Source organism: Salarias fasciatus, unplaced genomic scaffold, assembly GCF_902148845.1.
Source record: "Salarias fasciatus unplaced genomic scaffold, fSalaFa1.1, whole genome shotgun sequence".
Classification (NCBI taxonomy): Eukaryota; Metazoa; Chordata; class Actinopteri; order Blenniiformes; family Blenniidae; genus Salarias; species Salarias fasciatus.
In genome coordinates, this window is record NW_021941267.1 from 89,185 (window position 1) to 99,087 (window position 9,903).

At 44.8% G+C, this 9,903-nt stretch overlaps 1 protein-coding gene across 2 annotated transcripts; it reads right to left on the reverse strand.

Moving 5' to 3' along the window:
• Positions 1–2,192: 2,192 nt before the first annotated feature.
• Positions 2,193–8,463, reverse strand: LOC115384637 (heparan sulfate 2-O-sulfotransferase 1-like). 2 transcript variants are annotated; one of them, XM_030086876.1, is made up of 8 exons: positions 8,330–8,463; positions 7,997–8,169; positions 7,363–7,589; positions 6,325–6,410; positions 5,436–5,574; positions 5,253–5,350; positions 4,849–5,006; positions 2,193–3,443 (listed from the first exon to the last, which is right to left on the reverse strand). In XM_030086876.1, exons 2-8 carry the CDS (start codon positions 8,118–8,120, stop codon positions 3,217–3,219), a joined length of 1,059 nt encoding a protein of 352 aa, XP_029942736.1. In that variant the 5' UTR covers positions 8,121–8,169; positions 8,330–8,463; the 3' UTR covers positions 2,193–3,216. The 2 variants fall into 2 exon arrangements, with proteins under 2 accessions (XP_029942736.1, XP_029942735.1); XM_030086875.1 differs by having other exon boundaries at positions 7,997–8,444.
• Positions 8,464–9,903: the final 1,440 nt, after the last annotated feature.

Consider the following 9,903-nt stretch of genomic DNA (forward strand, 5'->3'; position numbering starts at 1 on the left):
GGCGTGCAACTTCTACTTAAATATTTGCTTTTTATCTTTCATGTCTTTCAGCTGGGCCCGGAAGTCAAGAAGTCCAAAGTGGAGAACACTGACCCAAATGTGAAAAAGGCTCCAAAAGCTGCCGAAGACGAACCAAAACCCAAGAAAGGAGGTATAGTTTTAATGCTAGAGATCAGTCTGCAGTGACAAGCTTGGAAAGTGTGTTGAAAGAAATCTTGTAAAATCTTAAAAGGTGCCGTGAAGAAAAAGATGGAAGAAACTGTAAGTGAACAGACGACTTCATCTGAGGTGAGTGGTCTTCATCAGTGTTTTCTCTCATTTTATCTGCCAAGCCCGTTTATCCAAAGAGTCATTGGACTGGAGCAGAAGGGGGTAAAGGTCCTCTTTCGGACCGACCAGGCCTCAGCCGACAATCCAACTCGGGGTTTTCTTCCTGCGTTGACCACTTCATTTCACTACACTTTTTTTAATTCTGGGAATAGATCAGATTAATGAAGTTTGTCTCAATTGTGCTTTCCTTCATTTAGGACTTGAGTTCTGCCAAATCAGAAGATGAACGTGTTCCCATTTCAATCGTGAAGAAAGCGTCGCAGAAGGCTGCTGAGGGAGGGAGTGCTGCCGCTGCTGCCACCTTTGCCACCGCCGCCGCTTAAGCACCTGGGAGACGAAAGAAGAATCAGAAAGAGGAATGGTCCCCAAAGTGTGCTGTTCAAGGCCCATTTGCAATCTGAAGCAGCATCCATACTTTGGAAATATGTAGTAATTTTGAAAGTTTAATTTAAAATGTTTGTTTTTTTTTACCTTTTGTTAAGATATTGACCTAAGGATGGGATCAGGGTTTAAGTTGATATATCTTTGTCTTTACAGGATGAGCTCATTCAAGTTTAAGACGTAAGAGTATAAAACTGCTACAGGAAATAAAGATTCTCAACAGTGGCTGACTATAATGGAGTCTGTGTATAATTTGTGTGACTTGTGGACACTGGATGGACACTGGATGCAAATAAGTTACACTTTTGATGTTCACCTTTGAAACAGCTAATTTATTTATTCCTAAAAAAAAAACAACCTAAAAATGATTTCATTGTGACTAATAGAAACTGTATGGAAGCACTGAGTCTTTTGAGCACTTAAGCTGCTCAAGTATTTGTTCAGTTCATAGATTATTCTTCTGCAGTGGAAACGCCACGGGGACAGCAGGATGCAGTTGGCAGGTCAAAACTCCAATGTTTCTGATAAAACAATCCCATTTGCAGCAGGACCAGTGCTGTTGACTTCACATATGTCCTCTAAATGAATGATTCAATGCACCATTGTGCCAGACACTGTCCGGGAGTGTTAGGTTAGAACAAGTACATGTTTCTATCAGTTTTTTTCCATTGTTCGTAAACCTTGACATAAGTTTTGGGAAGTTTAAAGGTTTGCTGAAAAAACGGTGTGAGATACGGGCCAGAGAGACCTGTCATCTGATCACGGTCCCCGAGCAGGTTCCCCAACCTCGTCTCTCACCCGGTACAGTGGTCGTCCTGTCTGCCGCACCACGTCCAGCACGAACAGACAGACTGGACCGCTGTACATTGGTGTAATGGCACAGATCCACTCTGGTTCCGCTCACACTGCGACCGATTCTTCAGGTGCATGATGGGAAATATGCAAATCAAAGTGACTTCAGAGAAAGCTGATTGGACAATTGAAAAAAAGCTCACTTCTTGTTCTTCACCGCATCTTCTATTGTTTTTTTTTTTGTTTGTTTGTTTGGGGGGGGTTATCCCATCAATGTGTTCCGTATATATATTCCAGTACTGGTCCACATATTGAACTGTGAAGACATCTGTTTTAAACAGTATACTGCCTGTAAGACGTTGAGACACACAACCTCATTTAGTTAGCACTGTGATGCGCAAACAACAGCTGAGGACAGCATGCAAACAGAAAGATGGAGAGAAATAAGCTGAAGACGTTAATATTGCTCGAACAGTGGATACAGATGCTGTACGGCACTTTCAATGTTCCTCTCCAAAACTGCTCGCGAAGTTCTTGTGTTCGTTGGTCCACACTGACAGTAAAATCGCACATTTGCTTTTATGTTTGTCCTCAATACAAATGTCCAGTCAAGGTTGTTGGCAGCACTCTGAATGTTCAATCAGACACAACTTTCAGAATAGATTTAGATTACATTTTTATTTGTCGCACATACAAGTATGGCAGTGGCTCAGCATCTGTCAACCAGGCTCTACAAACACAAAATATTTTGTTTTAGACATCACATCAAATTGGTTGGATTTAAAGGCATTCTGCCATTTCCACCCCATAAGGTGGCATTTCAGTTGCTTTTGCTTCATACTTGGAAATACTTCCACAGTGCTCACACTACAGCCACTGTGTGCTGCTGCTGCTTCCATGCACAAACACAACAGAACTGATGTGAAATAACGAGGCCAAAACATCTACAGTTATGTATACTTTGGGGGTTTAATGTGGTGGTCAGTGTGGGGGAAAAAAAACAAACCAACAAGAGAAAACACTGAAAAAGTAACATTGAAAACTAGGACTTCCTGAAACATCTGAGGAAAGGCACTATCAGTATCTGCCTGCTTAGAAAAACAAACCCTGTAATCACCCATGTTAGTTGCTCTTGATAATCTTCTCTCTTGTGCTTCTTTTAAACAGCTTTTTGTCACTAAAGGTGCAACATTTTGATCATTAAAATATTTTTGTGAAGCGTTAAAACACATGGAGACATTTCCAGTGAGCAGGTACTTCAGGATATCCGCCCCCCCCCCCCCCCGCTAATTTGGTCCGAAAAACGTTCACTGCATATCACTATGGAATGTACAAATGCACCAATGTTAACCTACAAAATGCAAATAAGTACAGTTGCATCTCAAATCTAGTGTGAAGTGTGAAAAAATGACACAAACCAAACTCAGCTATGCCCCTTTTCCCTGGAAAATTCAACTCAAAAACAAGTTATACCTTGTAATATTGCTATTTCTGATGGTCCATTGTGTTTGGACTCAATAAGGACGAAATGTTAAACTACCACAACAGCAGCAGAAATTCAAGATTTAAAAGAAACCCTGGTGAAGATTCCTTTGTACAGTCCAACAGCCACTTTCTGTGAAAGGTCTCCTTATAAACACTGCGTCTCTTACAGTCTTGTTCTCCCAGTGTAGTTGACTTGAAATTCCTCTGAGCGCCCCCCATGCAGCTTCTTCAGTTTGCTTTGGGGTGAATCTTTTCATAGAAGAAGCTCTGGGCCAGGATGTAAAGTTCTCCATCTTTTTTTCTGACAGCATGTGCACGCACAAACTGAAAGTACTTCAGTACAAACTCGTAAAACTCATTTTCCAGTTTCCAGACGTCAGACTGCCGCAGCTTCTCCATCGTCTCTTTGGTAAGGGGTTTCTTGTCATTGGTCTTCCGAAGATGGGACTTGTTACCTGGAAGGACACCAAAAAGGTTGTTGATAAGATAACCAACAAACTGAGCACAGCTGGAGGCAGATACATTTCTGGGACGATTGTACTGGAAAACACTGAACTCTGGAGTCAAACCAGCTGTATGGAATCTAACAGCAAGCCAAGCAGCCTGACTTCACAGGTATTTGTTCTGGAGAATCTCTGAATCCTACTCTGACAGGATGCCTCCACTGAAACAGATCAATCAGCCAAATGACGACCCTGCAGGATATCGGAGCACGACGAGAATGTGGCAACACGTCAGGCTCAGAGAGAAATCTCCATCTGAGCCGGCAGGTTTTCCTCACTCCTCTCCGCAGTTTGGAGATTCTATTAAAATAAATGAAAATGATGTAAGACAGACTACAAATGCAGTCAGTACTCAGACACCTCCTGCTTAAAAGCCACATTCAGGGGGATGGCGAGGCTCCACTTTCACGGCCTGCGTTCATCCTGAAGGTCCTGATCAGGCGAGCTTTTCGCTCTTCTGTTCTGTCTGAGGGTTCTGTCCTCTCTGAGCTCGGCTCGGCGGTATACTCAGGATCGGTGCGTCCCCACTGCATGTGTCTCTACTAGGGCTGCACGATATTGGAAAAAACTGACATTGCGATTTTTTGGGGGCTTGCAATATATTGCAATATATATTGCGATATTAAAAATAGAAGAATTTTCACTAGATGACCTGAATAGCTGTATTTGGGGAGATGGCCACTTGAGAGAAATATGTGGTGTTTCATACCGCTTGTCGAGCGTGCGGATCATTTTTTTAAATCCCTCTTTAACGATCCACTGTGTTCAACGGCACCATGTCTTTTGCTAGGTAAAAAGTTATTGCATCCATGATTTGTCGATGCTGTCTGGAGTTCCTATCATACGGTGTTATGCCGGCAAAGGCTTCTGTAATTGTCCTGGAAATACAGGAGCTTGTGATGGCGTTTCAAATGGTCCAACAGGTTTGACGTATTAACTCGTGTTGAGGCAACCACGACGAGGCACTGTCGGCAGAGAACGTTTTTTTGTTCTGTATCATCTTTTTTTTACCGCCGAAATACATCCAAATTTTGGATGTTGACCTTCTTTTGAGGACTAAATCCTTCGTCGCTTCCTCCTGCATGTCACCTGTGTTCAGAGTGTACCTGAGAGCGGCCCTTCCCCTCTCCTCTCTGCTGTGGAGGAGGGAGGGGAGCGGTGAGTGCCGAGCAGGAGGGAGGAAGAGAGTGCAGCTGTGCAGAGCATGGAGCACCTTGCTGCTTTTACGAAGCAAAACAAAAGTTAAAAATAATAATAATAATGAAAAAATATTGCACATCCTGCGATGTGACTATTGCACATGTGCACATTGCGATGGCGATGTTCAAACGATATATTGTGCAGGCGTAGTCTCTACCTGTTCTGTAGAGTTCAGTGGCTCCCTTGAAGAATCGTGGCAGCGCTGCCTCCAGGATCATGACGAAGTCCTCCAGCTCCTCGGTCACTCCCACTAACAGGTACTGGTTCATCAGGTTGTATTTGGCCTGTTCCAAAGCCCAGCGGCTGCCGACATTCCTGAACAAACAAAACCCCCAAAAACCAAACAGCAAAAAGTAAAAATCAGTGTAGGAAATCATGTTTTTAATCAACTGCTGAAGGTATCTTCACAAAGAACAGTGACTGCTCCAACCACAGAAAATGGACAGAAACAATAAGATCAGAGGGTGTTTAAGATTGTGGTTACGAGTGTCATTCAGTGTTCAGTGAACCTTCACAAAGCAATCAGGAAGCAGCCATGAGCAGTCAGTCCCGCTCTCTCACCAGCACTCTGAAACGTGTCCGCAGAAAAAAGGGATCTGCATCCAGAGCTTCTCAGGTTTACAGTCAGGCCCTCCTGAAGACACGCACTCATCAAAGGTCTGAAACACAAAGGAAACGCCTGCTGTAAGTAAAGCACATCGCCACACAGTCACTGGTTCAGAAGGAAGAGCTGCTGATCGTCACCTGCTTGTCTCCCTGTTTCCTCCGTCGAAGGCCTCGCCTGTAGTCGTCACCAGAGCGGAGGAAGTAGTAGTACGACACCAGGCGCTCGATGGGATCCCGCACCACGTTTATATACAGCGGCTTATCCTTCACACCGTACCTGAACGAATAAGGCAAACAGGTCCCCAAACTGCAGCCTTTTATTTATCTCTTGATATAAACTTTTTCTTTCCCAGATCTGTGAGGCGAGTCTGCACAGCTGCATCATAGCAGCGAGAGTCGGGAGAAAGCTCTGGATTATTATGAGTATGACTGTGTGTAAATACAAGACCAAGAGGCCTGTGGTGGAACCCGGTGAAATATGTGACGCATTTCTGAAAGGTGAAAACCCGACGACTGCTAAAGGATGGTGGCGTCCAGAAGGGCGTTTGACAGAAAGGAAAGTTTCTTGTGAGTATTGTTGCTTTGTTGTCTCTCTGAGCTGCGATTACTGTGGGTCGTGGCCACAAATGGCATCAATCAGTGGACCATATTACAAAAAGAAAAACAGAACTAATAAAAACTAAACTAGCAAATGTGCAGAATAAAATTATTTGAACTCAACTGAAATGGAAAGTGACCTTTGGTGGTTTTCTCTGACAAAAGGAAAATGTAATTTTCCACCATCACATAAAGCAAAGCTGGAGACCCGACATGGCCTGAACCACTGCAGGAAGTGATCATGTTCCTGTAACCTGTTCCATCAGTAAAACTGCAGCGTTATTAAGGAGGAGTGACAGTGGAGCAGAGCTGGACGACTCTCTCTGATCAGAGCTGACAATATATGAAGTGTATCCTCCAGACAAATACAAACTGACCATTTCTAAGTACTGTGAATACTATCACCACCAGCGGAAGTGAAAGATCTTACTTTGCGAAGTCCAGATAAGCCATGTGGCCGTGGTAGAAGCCGGGCTTCTTCTCTTTCCATGAGGTGATGTTTTTCACAAAACGAATCTGGAGATGACAGATTAAAACAAGCTCAATATGGAAAAGAGTAGCTGCAGTTTGGTGCTTGAGATGAATGTTAAAGTTCTGAAGTCACTGAAAGCTTCTACCAGATTGACATTTCAGTGAGACCGAGTCAGCTCAGCTGTCTTTCCCCAAATGAAACAGAAAGCAATGTGGGCCCAACAGTGACTGAGGAGGACTTCTGTAGACAAATTCAAGTTTTCCAGATTAGTGATGTTCAAAAACAGAGAGTTGAGCGCTGTGTATCCAGGCAGTGAAGTGTAAGACTAATAATACTGGCTCACAGTCGCATATCTCAACAAACCAGTCCAAGCTAAAAACAAAAAATGAGGGGTTATTTGATTGTCATTATAAAATTAAAAAAATGAAAATTCAAAGTTCTCTCTCAGGGTCAAGAAGGGATAAAAGCCGGCTGAATTTCAGCTTCTGTTTCTCGAGTTTTGGGAGATTGGTTGGCATCGCTGGGCGGAGTGCGGTCGCAGCTTCCTGGACGGTGGAGGGAAGACTGGAGCACAGTGAGAGCAGGACAGGTCGTCCCCCCACTGCTGGGGTCCACGGCTGCAGCAGGCCGGCTGCTCCTCGGCATGGCTCTATTCCAGACACATGATCGGTTCAGCAGGGAGCAGCTCTTTGTCATTATCGGTCAAACCATTGAAATATGGAATCTATCAAAAGCTTATTGGCCGTGTTTCATATGTCTACGGAGGAAAAGTTATTTAGTGATCAATATCTATATAGTTTTATTACCCAGCCCTGCTCAGGGCGTGGTTAAAGCTTTGTCATCTGAAAGCAGAACTTTTCTGAAGCAGCACAGCAGCGTGCAGCCACGCCAGAGAATGTGTTATTGAACCCTTTGTCTCTGCTGCATCAGAAGCACCAGGGTGAATGGAAACCAGCTGGTGTGGGAGCTGGAGTCCTACTTGTCCTGCTCGCTCACCTGGTCCTGCAGAGAGAGGACAGGGTTGTTTCGGGAGATGTTGACGTGCAGGACGTGGAACTGGTTTTTCCTGCAGAGGTCGTAGGCGATGTTGGTGAAGGACGTGCTGGCCGTCTTGGGCACTCTGTTGTAAATGATGACCGTGTTGTCTCCTCTGGCCGCCACCGGCTGGTCCTCACCGACACGCCGCTCAGTCTCAGCCACCTCTCGCTTGAGGAGGACGCTCTCTGAGAGGGACGGAGAGCAGGACATGTGAGGACTCCTCAGAGACTGATGGCGGACACCATTATATTCTTGAAGAAAGTTGTGACTAGCGTTTTGAAATGGTAACACATTTAGCAGGAAGGTTATTATTCATGAACCGCCTCCCCCTATATCACTGCTGGCCAGTTAGCTGTTAATCATGTCAGTAAAAAGTTGAATTGATGTTTGTCTCATGGTACATGGCAGAAGCGGTCCCCCCTGGGAGATGTCTGCCTGGATCTACTGAGAAGCTCCCGGGAGGCCCAGAATCAGACTCCTCGCTGCGATCAGGTGTGGTGAAGCAGGACCGAAGTTCTCCAGACCAAACACCACCCGCTGTGTTTCTGCGACGCCTGTCAGGATGACTGCTCCACGGCCGGGAGCGTCTCACCGAGCTTCGCTCTCGACTCGTCCAGTTTCTGGATCTGATTCTCGATCAGCATCACGGCCACCCCGAACACCAGGACCGCCAGGAGCTGGATCTTCTGCGGCATCATGATCTTCCAGAGCCCCATCACACAGCCGGGGCGGCACCGTCTGCACCAGGATCCCCTGTTAACGACGCTGGACCGGCGAGAAACAGTCTGCTGTTAGCGCCTAATCCCCATTCTACTCGGATTAAGTCGAGCATGGCACATGTAGCGTGTTGTTGTTGTTAGCATAACAAAACAACATCAACCAGCATGCTACACCAACGCTGTTTGTGTCCATATGGGAAGAGCACCTGAGGCCCAGTCTGCATATCCGCCCGCGGACGGTCAATCCCTGAAGTCCTGCATGGAGGCAGAGACGGAAAAAATAATCCGGACTAAGAAGTTTTCATCAGTTTGCTGCAGCACTTCCGCTTCTTCTCTGGCCGGACTCTACGGCCGTACACCAGTGATGAAGCTGAAAGGCTGCCACCTGCTGGACGCATCGCAGTACAACACGGGTGTTTCCACACGGATGCTTGTCAAGCGCGCACCTCAAATGGCAGTTCTCCACCAAAACAGATGGTGGCGCTAATTAATTCTAATTAGGTGTTGCAGTAGGATGACTGTACCTGCTGTCAGAAACCTGCACAAAGGTGAAGTACACTAAACTTTTAATTTCTTTTTCTGTATCTGTTTCTTGAACAGTTGTGTATTGTGACAGCAATAAAAAAAACAGAATAATAGAAAAAAAATAAATTGATAATAATATAATAATAATAATAATAATAATAATAATAATAATAATGACAATAATAATAATAATAATAATAATAATAATAATAATAATAATAATAGAAAAAAGCTATTTTCAACAACTTCAACAGTTCAGTTGAAGTTGTTGAAAATTGCTTCCTGCCTAATTTAGTATTTAGTAAAAGCTCCAGGGATGAGAGGAGGGATGACAGTATTGAGACAGAGTCAGACCATGAAGGAGAGGTTCCACCAGCTGCTGGTATTGGAAGTGAAAATGGTCCACCACCTGACTCCTACATTTAACTTAACATTTAACTTTAACTTCCTAGGATTCGGTTATTTACTCACTCATTGAGTGGCTTTTTTTTACCTTCACCAACTGAGGATCATTTGATTAGTGACAGTGGAGATGAGGCAGTTCCACCAGAGATGCTCTGGATGCTCATAGTTTCTAACAATCTGCCAATCACGGTCCACGCAATTCCTGAAGTGCTACTTTTTAGATTTATTAGCTTTAAATGATTACAGTTTAACACAATTTCTCAATATCAGCACTGTATTTTTCTGAGATATCAAATCTTATTAGTGTCATAGTTTTATCATTTCTCTCTCTAAACTGACAGGTGAAAATAATAATGCAGCTCACAGACACAGCAGTGAAGCCAGGACTACCAGGTGATTTACATCCATACCCTCACAAACAAGAAGAAAGCACAGCCACAGCTGGCCATGTTTCCTGGAACTACGAGGGAAACTACAAGTGCGGGTGTCCAGGCGCCATCATTGCCACTTAGTGACTGTGGTCCGGATCAGCAGCATCAGGTCTGCGTCAAGGCCTCCACCGTGTGGAGCTGGAGGCTGGCTGAGGCGCAGGACCAGCGTTGATGGTGAGGGGTCCACAGACATCCAGTGTGCTGATTTTCAAACCTGTCCTACAGGTGCTGCTCCTCTCTGTCTTAAACCCCATGTCTTGATCAGAGGGCTGTCTTTCCGTGGCTGCTGAGGAGGGTTGAGCCTCTGAACCAGGATCTCCATCCTCTATGGGTGGATGTACTGTCATCTGTTATTTCCTGACAGGGTCCCTCATGCATTCTGCTCAACACTTATGCAGCTGAAGCCAATGTCCAAAAAT

What these genes read in the sequence shown, in the direction of transcription:
- LOC115384637 (XM_030086876.1), bottom strand. Translation starts at nt 8,120, where the DNA reads ATGGGGCTCTGGAAGATCATGATGCCGCAGAAGATCCAGCTCCTGGCG. An exon ending in CGAGTCGAGAGCGAAGCTCG is followed by an intron (nt 7,590 to 7,996) that starts GTGAGACGCTCC and finishes CGTCCCTCTCAG; the next exon opens with AGAGCGTCCTCCTCAAGCGA. An exon ending in CACTGAACTCTACAGAACAG is followed by an intron (nt 3,444 to 4,848) that starts GTAGAGACTACG and finishes GTGTCCTTCCAG; the next exon opens with GTAACAAGTCCCATCTTCGG.